General features: G+C 47.4%; 1 protein-coding gene across 1 annotated transcript in view; it reads left to right on the forward strand.

Moving 5' to 3' along the window:
* The first annotated feature begins 351 nt into the window (after positions 1 to 351).
* LOC119186551 (adipokinetic hormone/corazonin-related peptide receptor variant I) overlaps positions 352 to 14,318 on the forward strand; it is a 39,781-nt gene continuing 25,814 nt past the window's right edge. The window contains exons 1-2 of the mRNA XM_037435095.2: positions 352 to 1,112; positions 3,302 to 3,469. Of these exons, the coding sequence (XP_037290992.1) occupies positions 741 to 1,112; positions 3,302 to 3,469 (540 nt within the window). The 5' untranslated portion in view covers positions 352 to 740. The remainder of the gene's footprint in view (positions 1,113 to 3,301; positions 3,470 to 14,318) is intronic.

Consider the following 14,318-nt stretch of genomic DNA (forward strand, 5'->3'; position numbering starts at 1 on the left):
AACGCTTGCATCCGAGAAGCGGGCGGCTCGCTCCGGCGTACTTCGTTCGCGAAGCCGCCAGGATTAAGGGCTACGCTATGGCTCAGTGACGTCTCGTCGTTGAAAGCTTCGCCGTAGACCGCTGCAGAGGCAAAATTTTGCAGTATTTCTGATTACGCGAAGTGCGGACAAAAATTTTTTCGCGAAGATAGCGACGAAATCATCGTGATACGTCGGGAAATGTTACATTTGGAGAGTGCGAACTGTTCCGAGGTACTCGCAAAAATGTGGATTGACGATGTAAGTGCCGCCGCAAGTGTGCACCGTGCTTGTGAGTGAACGTGACGTACCGCGCGTGAAGAACTGACGCATCCGTAAGTATGCGATAATTACTTTCATCATCTGAACATTTCTTTTCTATACGGAGTGAAAATATTTTGAAGAAGGCCGCTGCTCCAGGTCAGCCTAACAAGAACTTCGGAGCGTGAAGTATGCTTCGTGCTGAATAGATGAGTGTGCGCATTCTCTTTGGAATTGAATGGAGTGCTCCCAGAAGCAAACCATATAAATGAAAACAACTTGGAGCACTGAAGAATGATCACGGACCTCCCTACAACGCTCTGCTCGTTTACGCTGTGTTCATACAAGGACAATTAACAGCTAATAAATGTGCCGGCAAATGAGCTGGGCTTTGGCTGAGAAAGCTGATACCGCAAGTACCGCTTTCAATTACGACTGCTTTTGACGAGGCACCCGCTACCATGGTATCGAACGACACGCTTTCCAAGCTCATCTCCATGCCTATTTTCTCCGAGCTCAACGACACTTCGTTGACAATGGCGTTGGACGCCAGTGCCGCGACGCCAGCGCTTCCAGAAGAGTTGACGTTCACGCGCAAGTCGCTGATTCAGGTGATCGTTTACGTGGTGTTGTTCATGGCCGCAGCAGCCGGAAACGTGCCTGTATTCTTGAGTCTGCTCGGCAAACGAGCCCGCAAGTCTCGCATCAAGCTGATGATGATGCATCTGGCGGTGGCTGACCTGATCGTCACCTTCGTCATGATTCCGCTAGAGGTGGCCTGGCGCCTCACGGTGTGCTGGGTGGCTGGAAACGCCATGTGCAAGATCATGCAGGTTAGTGCCGGTGAACAACGTCGAGCTATACACTCTTAGAAAAAAGATTGACATATTCCCTAACAAAGTACTAGCCCTTACTTGTCACAGAATCCACTAACCAGCTAGCTAGTAAATGCAGCTAGCAAAAGTAAGACTAGTGAATAGCACTACCTCGTTGGTCTTGTAACCAGCAATAGCCCAAATACTAAAAGGCTGGATAAAAGCACTACGTCATTGGGTAGTTCAAATTATTAGTAAGTGAATAGGGCTGACTCTATTGGTTAGTTCGTTACTAAATTGTTAGTAACCCGCGCAAATCGATGTTTACGCCTATTTTGTTAAATGTTCGTGTGCGTGGCCATATCAATATGGTTTTATTACAAAAGTATAGGATAAAAAAACAAATTGACATGGCCTTCGTAAATTAATAATGGCTCTTAATTACGCCATGTAACTTACTGGGGTAAGTGCGCAGCACAACTACATACTTATAGAGAATTGACGGCACTATTATACGATCAAATCAGATTCAAATATGTGTGATCATATGCGAATCTCATATGCTCATGTGAGTCCATATGAGCATATGATTCTCATACTCACATGAATATGTGCTCATAGGAGTATGAGAACTCATATGAGCGGATCACGAGCACACGCATGCACAAATGCATGCACAAGTGTGTTTAGAAAAAGTTGTTAACGATTTAGAGTACTTGGTAATCTACTATGGCAGAGCAAAAAGCCGTCCCGTACGCCTGTACCCAATGAAAATCTGGACTGAATTGCACAAGTAAATCTTAAAGACTTGAACGTAGCGGAATCCTGCTATAGCAGCATTTTGAAGACTATGTATACCCCTGCTTTGGGACTGCACCCCACGTACTGGTTAGCAGTCTCAGAATTTATAAGAAAATTGTTGTTTTCTATGCATTATCATGTCCCCTTCTATTTACTTACGTGTGTGTCATTACGTAGCACGAAACTTCTTTATAAGGTAGTAAATAAAATTAGAGCTTGCCTGAATTTTGCTTGCGATGCCACTATTACGGCAAAATGTACTGCGGCATCTACGACCGATCTGGCAACGTAGGTGGCTTAGTAGTTGCTTAGTTAAAAACACTAAGAAAAGTTCCCTGGTTAGTAACGGCTAAAATTACTAGCTGTACTAGCTGGTAGCTAGGGAAAGTACGCCGCGAAGGTAGTAAAATGCTCCGGAAACTAGTAAACATACGCATTTACTAAGTGATTACTTACTTTTTTTCTAAGAGTCTACGACTGAAAGAAGGAATTACCGTTGAGTAGATCTCCACTAAATCGGAGCTGTTGAAACAAAGCGAAGTAAATGGACAAAAGGCACGCGAACACAACTTAGTTTGAACCGCGTTACATCATTTGCTCTGTATATTTCTCCGTAGTAGCGCATGTTATAAAAAATGCGGAGAATAAGAGTATGTTGAATGTTATAACATCAGCGTTGCTACAATTGTTTTTTTTTCGTTGACGCTACTTTTCAATATCTAGCTGATTAATCCACACAATTCATCAACTGCTTGTTTGACGCCATTATGTCGAATACCACATGCTGCTGCAATCTCATTTTGTCGTTGGTGTCAGTTAACAGAATTTTTCATAATCGGAAGACTTGGGAGGAATTACCGCTTAAATGTTTCAGAGGTTAGGTTGTCTCAATGCGTGCTCTCGTCACTGAAGTGTGGCGATCATATTGTTCATTTTATTCTTACTGATCGTACGCATCTCAAGTGGCATTATATTCCAGCAGTCTTCCGAGGTTATGTATCTTGCAACTGCCGTGACTTTAATTATGGTATAGTTCACATTTTGTCAATTGAGCTTAGATGCACTTAAAAAAAACTCCATTATCTCTAATTTAGTTCTGAACACTCAGCAACTGCCAATCAATCAATCAATCAAGCAATCAATCAATCAATCAATCAATAAATCAATAAATCAATTGTTCTGCAGTTGTGTGTGCGTCTCGGGTCTGGTTCGAGCGTGGGCGTCAAGCAGTAGTCATATATTAATGGCGTACTTTAATGTGCCGCAAGTAGGTACCTTGCGTCTGTATTTCCGGTCTTGAGCGCGCGTTTCGAAAGTCTAGAGAGCGAAAAAGCGCGCTCTAGACCTGCCGTGACCTTACATTCGCAGGCACTCAACCAACATCTCTCTTTACTTTCTGTACGCAGATTCTTCGCGCGTTCGGTCCGTACCTGTCCTCCATGGTGCTAGTGTGCATCAGCGCTGACCGGTACTTCGCCGTGCTGCATCCGCTGCGGGTGCATGACGCCCGCAGGCGAGGAAAGTTTATGCTGGCCGCGGCGTGGTACATCAGCCTCGCTTGCAGTTTGCCGCAGGTGATAGCCACAACCATTTTTCTTTCTTGTACCACGTGTTAGATCTGCAAAAAAAAAAAAAAGTGCGGCGCTGCTCAGTATACGGCTGGACTGTATGTGTGATATATGATACGTGTGATATTGTATGGTACATCACAATCGTAATATTCGATTTTAATGGAAAAAGAACATGAAAAATGTGCAAGATGGTTGCTTTGACTTGCAATATTCTTTCATAAGAAGCATATGTGTGAGAGAAAATATGAAAAATGCCGTTCTTTTGATTGATTTGTGGGGTTTAACGTCCCAAAACCACCATATGATTATGAGAGACGCCGTAGTGGAGGGCTACGGAAATTTCGGCCACTTGGGGTTTTTTAACGTGCACCCAAATCTGAGCACATGGGCAAATGCCGTTCTTTTGTAGGTCTTGGTGTTGTTATAAATTCTGCACTTAACTGGGCCCAGCAACGCCTCTTCCGCATGGTCAGAAAACACTGCAGATTGGTAGACAAGGCTCCAGGAAACATACGAGCCAAACATTGCAGCACAGCACGCCACCTGAAATTTAAGACAAATGAACAAAGTCCACTAGAAATCACTGCCTCTTCTCTCTGAAAATCACTGCCTCTTCTCTAGGAGAAATTACAGTGGCAGTTGATTCGTGAGGCAATAAGCTCTTATAAAGAAGCCATTTGATGTTTACTTGTTAAGTAGTTGAGTGCCCTTTCAGTGAAGCTCAACTGTCATGACAACTGAGGAAGTTTGCACGGGCGAACCAGTTTTTTTTTGTTTAGGCAATCGCGTGCTTGCCGAGGTGGTGGCGCCCTCTTATGCGTGGCGCGGGTATCAGTCAAATCTTTAAGAAGCATTTTCATACATCACTGCGATTTATTTTGGTTATTTTTCTAGTTTATGTTATTCTAGATTTCGTGAGAATATATTACACTGGTTCAAGTGTTGTTGGCCTTGCTTTGGGCCCGTATCGATCACTGCGGGACTGTACGACATGACAAAGTGGACGGATGAAAAGGCGGGCTCCTAAAGTGCTACACGGCCTTAAAGTAACACAATTTTCTTTTGATAGTTCTTATCCCCTGTGTTGCTGCACAAGCATGTTGTACAGTTAACTTAAAGGTATTTAGACTATGTGCACGGAAACACGGAAAAAAATTACGCCATCTTTTGCTAACGAAAACCAAGCATACGTTGATGGTGGTGGTAGTGGTTAGAAGAGGACAGTGCATCTAATTTCTGTAGCCCGGCAGCAAGCATGGCGCAGTGTCTGTTGTGTTGACGCTGGCGCTCATTGCGGCGTTGCACAGGAGAAAAACTTGGCGAGGGGCAAGGCACGCAGTGATGGTTTCCTACTGGAACATGCCAGTCACTGCTAATGGGCAACGAGAGACAGAATACTTCGATTGGACACAGAGACCCACAGTGCACAGTTCGTTCAATTTTCAATGTTCAATGATGCACAGAAGAAATCTCTGATCGCCACTGCCTTGGAGGTCAAGATCCAGTGCCTATATATACAGAGTGGCCAGTGAATGGTTGTGCAACGTGAGAAGCCGGTTTTTTTCAACGAAAAAACACGCTAGCAGACACTGCCCGCGTCAGGGTTGCGAGGCGAGAAAGGGGGAGTTGACGCGCATGCGGAATGGGGGTGTAAACACTGCGGGGAGGAATGCCAGAGGACAGAGTGAGCGCAGGCTAGCAAACGCTGCCTTCGTTGCGAGGCGAGAGAGGGGTAAGAAAAGGAGATTAGAGAGTGAGGAACAGAGGACGTGCATGCGCAGTGGGGGTATAAACGCCGCGGGGAGGGATGTCTAGAGAAGACAGAAGGGAAGCGAGCGTGGGTTAGCATACACTGCCTCCGTCGGCGTTGCGAAGCGAGAGAGGGGAGGCGGAGCATAGGAGAGAAGGGAGAGGGGGACGCGCATGCGCAGGAACTGTGGTCACGCCGCACACCGGCGGATTGAACCTCACTCTAAGATGCTTCGCATTTATAAAGTCGCATGTACTAATATTAGAACCTGAGCAACTACGCAATGTTTCTTCTGGTGCTTTTGTGCGGCCGTTCCTTCCCAAAATATGAGCCAACTAGCGCAAGATAAAGCGTCTCGCGGAATTTTTTCATTCAGTGCCGTGTTATCCCACGCTGCAGTGTTTCCGCCAGTACTCCGATCGGAGCTATTGATTCAAAAGTGGGCACGTACACGAAGTATACGCATCACCAGCTTCAAAAGCCAACGCCATATTACGGCACCGCCTGCTACCACTGCCCAGCGCACATGTGAAGAACAATGGTATATGAGACGTCAACTACGGCCCCTTCGCGAAAGCGCGAGCAGACCAGCTGACGCGTATCAAGCCGAGCGAACGCTGGAACGATCGAGATATCGAGGCGTGTTGCAATTTCACGAAACGCGTCCACGATGTGACATAGTTCTCGTCTTCTCCCGAGCGGCCACTGCACTGTGAACGGGGAGTCGTATTGATAATCGAAGTATCTCGAGTCTGGGTTGGAAACGAATGGAAGCCGGCGTAGGTGTAACAGAAATGGTTTATATATATATATATATATATATATATATATGTAGTGTTCCTACTTAAAATAACGGAACAGCATTAAAGCTTCAGTATGGAACTGGCGTCCATCTTAATCTGCTTTATTTTTCACTTCATCCTCCTCTTCTTTCCTGCCCCGGCCCTCGCGCTTCTTCATCTTCTGTCCAAAGGCTCATACCGCTTCACCCTTCCCGCTTTCTTTTAATTACCCCTCCTGGGGTAATACTTGAAGACATTCCCAATTGAAGCACATTCAACAGATCCACGTTCACCAGTGTACCAGACAGTCTTCAAAATTCCGTTCTGGGTGGCTGTCTTGGTCACAGAGTAAGGCCCATAAAATTTGGCACTGGAATCTCTTATTCCTTTTCTCACTAGTACGAGGTCGGTGACTTGAATGTCTGGCATGTCTGCTCGATGCCTCTTGTCGAAATTCTTTTTCATTCGTTTTCGGTACCTCTCCTCCTGTGATTTTTGTTGCCTCTCCTCGACAATCTTGAGGTTTTCCAAGAGTCCCAACTCACGGTCTGCCTGCAGAATAGGGGTCTCTCCTGTAGAAGCGTACTGTGGACTGCACCCCAAGCCACTTGTGTAGGATCGGTTATGATGTTTTACGGCTGCTTCTAAAGAACATTTCCATCCCCCAGGAAAACTATCGTACATCTTGATGTATTGTTTCACGTCCCGTATGGCACGTTCTGCAAGCCCATTCGCCGCAGGATGGTATGGCGCACAGAACTTGATCGATACATTGTGATCTCGAGCCCATCTTACTAGCTTTTCACTCTTGAACGCGGGGCCGTTATCGCATACGATTGTCCGCGTAGTTCTAAACATGTCCCTTTCGAGAAGGGTTATGACGCTATTTGCATCTTCTTTTCCTGCTCGTGCCGCGACCATCCTGGTGCATTCATCTATGGCCAGCAGAAAAGCTTGCGTTTTTCTGACTCCTTCCCGTTTCTTGTTAAGTTCGGCGAAATCCAGGTGAACTACTTCAAAAGGCACGTTCGAGTGGCAAGGTAGTATCATGGTGTCCGTAGGCTGTTTATACTTGACTTTGTGTACTTGACACACATGGCATGAACGAACGTACTGACTAACGTCTTTCTTCATGTGAGGCCACGTAAACCTCTTGACCAACTTGTTGTAGGTACGCCAAAAGCCGTCGTGTCCTCCAGATTCTGGGCTATCGTGGTACAAGTAAAGCACTTTGGAAACAAGAGTTGGTGGGACTTGATACCGACCTTCCGTAAAAACCAGTTGTTCTGAGCCTTCCCACAGCTTCACTTCATTGATTTCTTCAGATTTTTCTGTGTTGTTTTGTACCATCAATCTTGATAGAGCATCTGCATCGGTTAAAAGCGGTCCTGGTCGGTGCGAGATGGTAAAGTCAAATTGCTGCAAGTAATTCACCCATCTGGCGATACGCCCTTTAGTTTGGGTCATATTCAAGAGATGAGTGAGTGCCTGGTGATCGGTGAACAAAGTGAACTTCGTACCTTCCAGGTACGTGCGGAAGTAGTCAACGGCCTTCAGAACCGCCAGTGCTTCTTTTTCCGTAGTAGTGTAGTTTGTTTCAGACGGCTTGAAAGTGTAACTGTAGTAACCGACTACGTGTCGCTTTTCTCGGCCAGATGCTTCAATACATTTTTGATACAACACTGCACCAGTCCCATAATGTGAGGCGTCAGTGTTCAATTCAAAGGGTAAAGTGAAATCTGGTATACGCAGAACGGGGTCAGAAGAAATTCTGTGCACCAAGTCACGGTAGACTCTCTCACATTCGTCACTCCATTTAAAGGGAACTTCTTTCTGCGTTAAGCGCGTGAGGCATCTAGTTTTGACAGCAAAGTCCTTTATGAAAGATCGGAAATGTCCTGCCAATCCCAAAAACACACGCAGTGAATGGACGTCATATGGTTTCTTCAACTGGGAGATCTTCTCGACGGACTCTTGTTTTGTGCTTTTGGTGTTCCCATCGAAGACTCTTCCAAGAAACACCACTTTTTGTTGAAAGAATACACTCTTCTTAAAATTAACCTTGAGATGTGCCAAGCTCAAGGCGTTTAACACCTGAGACAGATGGTCCTGATGCTCAGCCTCTGTTTTGGAGAAGACTATAATGTCGTCTATGTACACATTACAAAAAACACCAAGGAATGGCTTTAGGACGTCGTTCATGATCTTCTGGAACCACGCTGGCGAGTTTTTCCAACCGAAAGGGAGCCGGTTGTATTCGTAGAGATCGAATGGCGTGATAAAAGCGGTGTACATTTTTGTTTCTTCGGTTAGTGGGATCTGCCAGAAACCTTTGCATAAATCGATGCGGGAAAAATGTCGGCAACCCCCGGTCTCATCTATAATTGTGTCGATCTTCGGCATAGGAAATGGTATGAGTTCTGTCTGACGATTGAGAACCCTGTAGTCGGTGCATAATCTGAAGGTTCCGTCTTCTTTCGGTGCGATCGTTATGGGAGAAGCGAAGGGTGATACCGAAGGTCGTATGATATCAGCATCTAGCATCTCCTGCAACTCTTTCTTGAGCCACATCTTTCGCTCCCTTGACATATTGTAAGGTGCTTTCCGGATGACGGTCTTGTCAGCGAGTTCGAAAGGAACCTTGTGGGACTTCATCGCCTGAGGATAGCTTCCTATGCATACAAGTTCAGGGTAGGTCGTTGCGATATCCGCCGCGCACTTGACAACTCGTAGATTATCTTGTCTACCTTGATTTGTCTCGTTCCTTGCTACTCCTTCTACTAGAACCACATCGTCCCAGTACACGTTGATCTTTAGTTTCTTTATATCTGGTCTTGATAGCAAAAAGTCGTACGTTACCCCCTCTATCACCAACACTTCGCTCTCTATTTGCTGACCCTGGAACTCGATGTTTACCAAGGCCCACTGATCATGCAACGTTACTTTTCCATCATAGCCTTGTACTCGTAGAATTCTTCCACTATGCAAGCGATTTGCATCCACCAGCTTGGCATTTATAATGGACACAGAAGCACCGCTGTCTACCAGAGCCATCATATGTTTGTTTCCTACTTTGACGGGAATGTGAAGTAGGCTAGAGCAACTTAAATAAACAGTCTCATTTGGAGTCATCGGGTGGGACTGGTCACCCTCGTTTATTAGTTTTTTTCTGTCGAATACTCCTGAGCTTCAGTGTCGATATTATTCACTCGACCTCTTGGAACACGCCAGGGCAAGTTATCTGTGCGAGTTGCGAGGTGGCTCGGTTCTCGCTGAGCGCGGCTTGACCAGTCCGATTTACTCCGACTGAAACAGCTGCTTGACTCGGCGGTTATGCTTGTTTCCGAAGCTGATGGTATGTTCTGAAGACACGCGAGGAGGTCATCTAGAGTCTTTGGTGACAGTATTTGCACTTGCTTCAACACGTTAGTGTGCAATCCATGCATTATTAAGGCAACTACGGCCGTAGATGGAAGCAAAGGCTCCGCCAGCTTTAAAAGACGGCGTTTCTCAAAGAAGTACTCGACAAGGCAGCTTTGCTCAGACTTGAAATTAAGCGCCGTGTTCCATCTTTCTACTGGATTGCTTCGGAATGCAGTCAAAAACTTTTTCCTCCACTGGCTCCAAGAGTCGTCACTGTCTTCCAGAATGCATGTTTCATACCACTTTCGCGCAACACCTCTCAAGTAAACGCGCATGTTGGTGATTTTAGCCTCATCAGAGAGCCACTTGTTTTTTCCAGCGGCATATTCGTAGAAATCAAGCCAACTTTCTGGATTTGAAGACACACCGTCGAAAGCATCAGGTTCTACGAAATTAGGTGTCGGTCTCTCAGCATTCAGAGAGCTTATAAGAGATGTCATTATTTGGTTTTGTTGAAGCATCTGTTCCTGTTGCAGCTGAAAAGCTTTCAAAACGAGGCTCACCTCTTCCGTCGAAGATCGTGATCCTGAGTGTTTTCGACGCGCTGGTTCAAGAACTAGGTCGTTGAAGGTCGCCACACGCAAGTTCACTTTCACAGCACCTTTCCGTCGTAGTTCAGTAGTGTCTACGGCTGCCTTTTCCACAACCAGGTTTACGAGTTCTTCCGAGCTGAGCTCACGAGGTAGGTCTACCGCTGCTTCGTCTTGAACTTGGTACTTCGAAAAGATGATCTCCTCGGAGGTCTCGTCTATGAAGAACGTCACCCACATGATGGCTTCGATGGCCGGCTGCGCCAAAATAATGTAGTGTTCCTACTTAAAATAACGGAACAGCATTAAAGCTTCAGTATGGAACTGGCGTCCATCTTAATCTGCTTTATTTTTCACTTCATCCTCCTCTTCTTTCCTGCCCCGGCCCTCGCGCTTCTTCATCTTCTGTCCAAAGGCTCATACCGCTTCAATATATATATATATATATACATAAAGTTGGTCAGTGATGTGAAATGGTGTTCTCAGTGATGAAGTGAAGCGAGGGTCAAACGTTGTAGAAGCGATAGCGCTTAGTACATTAGATAAGACCAGTGGAATTGACAGGACGTGCGTTACTCACAATCGATTTTAGGGGCGGAGCTCCTTAAAGCGGCACCTGTTCGTCCCTCGTAGTCGTAGTGTGTAACAAGTGTTACATTTTTACCTGCAAGGTGGTGCCGGTGGAAGATTTGTCCTGTGCTTTGTTGAACAATAAAAAGTTTGCGGCGTGCACGTTACCTAAAAGCCGAATGCTCCTGTCTCTCATTCCCCATTAGCAGTCATTGGCATGTAGATTGATCCCTATCTGACAAGAAAGGGTTGCTACGTGATACTCGCTGGGTGTAACTTCCTTATTTTTAGAAAGGTTTAGCGAGCGTTGAGCCGCAGTGCCATGAATACAGTGAACTAGTATATACTGTCACGATGAGTCACAAATACTGGGAGATATATTGAACAACCGGGTAGCTAGCTCTAGGACGATGCGTCAGTCGTGGCTGGCTCTCGAGCCGAGAAGAGACACGCAAATCTTCTTCCTTTCCTCCAGATGGTAGAGCCGCTCTTGCAGTCGACCCACTACGTGTGGGTGGCATTATCCCCCCTTTCGAAAAGAAAAAAAAAGTCCCAAAAGGGGGAAAGAAAAGTACATAGCACCACCACGATGTTACGACATAGGCACGTGGAAAAAAAAAAGAAATTGGAAATTCGGATAAAGTAAAAATAGAAATGAACGAGCGTGCCAATATAGGAAAAATCAGTGAACGAAGAAGCAAGTTCACAAAAATAAATAGATAACACAAAGAACGCTGTACGGCAAGAAAAAAGTTATGAACAACGCGCAATAAATGGTTTCATGCGCAACACATGAACGACATCCGACCTCGGTCGTGTCCTACTCCGTGCCTGCGATGTTGAGTCCGGAACCACTTCATAGTTCACGTCACTGACGCGACGTAACACTTTATAAGGGCCAAAGTACCGGCTCAGTAACTTTTCACTAAGGCCACGGCGGCGGACGGGCGTCCACACCCAAACTTGGTCTCCGGGGTTGTAAAATACTTCACTGTGGCGGATGTTATAGCGCCGTGCGTCTGCCTGCTGTTGCTGGCCGATGTGTAGTCGCGCGAGCTGCCGGGCTTCCTCAGCACGCTCTGCGAATTCATCGGCGTCAGTTGTCAACTCGTCTTCGTCTTGACACGGTAGCATAGAGTCCAGCATGGTCTGCACTTCGCGGCCGTAGAGAAGCCGAAATGGCGTGAATCGCGTGGTCTCTTGCACGGCGGTATTATACGCGAAGGTCACGTAAGGTAAGATCCGGTCCCATGTTTTGTGCTGTACGTCGATGTACATTGAGATCATGTCTGCAATGGTCTTATTCAGTCGCTCGGTAAGTCCGTTGGTTTGCGGGTGGTACGCAGTTGTCTTTCGGTGTCTGGTGTTGCTCAGTTTGAAAACTTCGTCCATAAGCTGCGCCGTGAATGCCGTCCCTCTGTCCGTTATTATAGTGGAAGGAGCACCGTGTCGTAACACGATGTGGCGCATGAAAAATTGTGCTACCTCAGAAGCCGTGGCTCGTGGGATCGCCTGCGTCTCAGCGTAGCGTGTCAGATAGTCGGTCGCGACGATCACCCATTTGTTGCTGTCCGCAGATAGGGGGAATGGCCCGAGAATGTCCATGCCGACTTGGTCGAACGGCGTGCAGGGTGCTTCAATGGGCTGAAGCAAACCAGCTGGCTTAACAGATGGTTGCTTTCGACGCTGACATTCCCGACAGCTCTTGACGTACTTCTTGACGCTTGCCGAAAGTCCTGGCCAATAGTACCTCTCACTCACTCTGGCAAGTGTCCGTGAGTAGCCCAGATGACCGGATGTGGGTTCGTCATGGCAAGCGAAAAGGACGTCGTCTCGCATGTCTCGAGGAACCACCAGGAGGTAGGTACGGTTGTTCGAACGAGCGTTCTTCTTGTACAGCACACCCTCTCGAAGGCAGAATGACGGCAACGAGCGGGATAAATGACGTGGTATGATTGTGTCCTGGCCCTCTAAATGATCGATGATCGGACGAATCTCTGCGTCATCCCGCTGCAGTTTACTCAAGTCTGATGAGCTAATGGCGCCCAGGAAGCCTTCGTCTTCCTCTGCTTCCTGACTGACGACATGAAGGGGTGCGCGTGACAGTGTGTCAGCGTCTTCATGCTTACGGCCGGACTTATGGACGATGGTGACGTCAAATTCCTGCAGCCGCAAGCTCCACCGTGCTAGCCGTCCTGAAGGGTCGCGCAGGCTTGCCAACCAGCAGAGGGCATGGTGGTCCGTCACTACCTTGAAGGGACGACCATAAAGGTACGGGCGAAACTTGGTGATTGCCCACACGACTGCGAGGCACTCTTTCTCCGTAGTGGAATAATTCGCCTCGGCACGGGATAGAGAGCGGCTGGCGTAGGCTATCACCCTTTCGATGTCGTCTTGACGCTGAACGAGCACTGCACCAAGCCCAACGTTACTAGCGTCAGTATGGACCTCCGTGTCAGCATCATCGTCGAAATGAGCGAGAACGGGTGCTGATTGCATGCGCTGTCGCAGTTCATCAAAAGCTGCTTGTTGCTCGTTTTCCCAGACAAACGGCGTGTCGTCCCTTGTGAGACGAGTCAGAGGTTCTGCTATCTGTGAAAAGCCATGAATGAACCGGCGATAGTAGGCGCACAAACCAAGGAAGCGCTGGACGGCTTTCTTATCGACAGGAGCTGGTAATTCGGCAACAGCGGCAAGCTTGTCTGGATCGGGCCGGACTCCTTCAGCGCTAACTACATGTCCAAGAAATTTCAGTTCTTCATAGCCGAAGTGGCACTTCTGTGGCTTTAGAGTGAGGTCCGCCGATCGGATAGCCTCCAGCACGCTGCGCAGGCGCTGTAGGTGCTGCTCGAACGTGGCAGAGAAGACCACCACATCATCAAGGTAGACAAGACAAGTCTGCCACTTGAGCCCTGTGAGGACAGTGTCCATCATTCGCTGGAAAGTTGCCGGCGCTGAACACAAGCCGAAAGGGAGTACTCGAAATTGGTATAGGCCGTCTGGAGTCACGAAGGCTGTCTTTTCGCGGTCTCGCTGATCTACCTCGATTTGCCAGTACCCGCTTTTGAGGTCGAGAGAAGTGAAATAATGGGCACGACGAAGTCTATCCAGCGAATCGTCGATACGCGGTAGCGGGTACACATCCTTTTTGGTCACGTTGTTGAGCTTTCGGTAATCGACGCAGAAGCGTAGCGATCCGTCTTTCTTTTTAACAAGCACGACTGGAGATGACCACGGGCTGTTGGATGGTTCGATAACGCCATCGTCAAGCATCTCGCGAACTTGCGTACGTATCGCTTCACGTTCTTTAGCCGACACGCGGTAGGGGTGCTGGTGTATTGGGCGTGCGTCCTCGTACGTGATGATCCTGTGCTGAGTGATGGACGTCTGGCGGATCTTTGAGCAACTTGCGAAGCAAGACCTGTACTCGAACAAGAGCGCTCGCAGCGCAGTCTGGTTATCGGTGGACAGATCAGGATTGATGTCAATGTTGCTCATTGATGTGTCTGCGTTATCCACTATTTCTGACGTGGGACAGTTGGTTACGTTTGCTACTTCGTGGGCAAACGCTATCGAAGTGCCACGGAAAAGGTGTCGATGCTCGTTGCTAAAGTTGGTAACGAGCAATTCAGATCGGCCGTCGCGAACGTGAATTACACTTCTCGCTACACATATGCCTTGCTGCAGGAGGTGTTCTAAATTTGTCTCGGCCACCACATCGCCATCGCTCAAACCACAGCATCTTACGTCGACTAGAGCACTGGCTCGGGGAGGAAGCGTCACGCTCTGTTCAGAAA

The sequence above is a fragment of the Rhipicephalus microplus genome, chromosome 1 (genome assembly GCF_043290135.1).
Source record: "Rhipicephalus microplus isolate Deutch F79 chromosome 1, USDA_Rmic, whole genome shotgun sequence".
Classification (NCBI taxonomy): domain Eukaryota; kingdom Metazoa; phylum Arthropoda; class Arachnida; order Ixodida; family Ixodidae; genus Rhipicephalus; species Rhipicephalus microplus.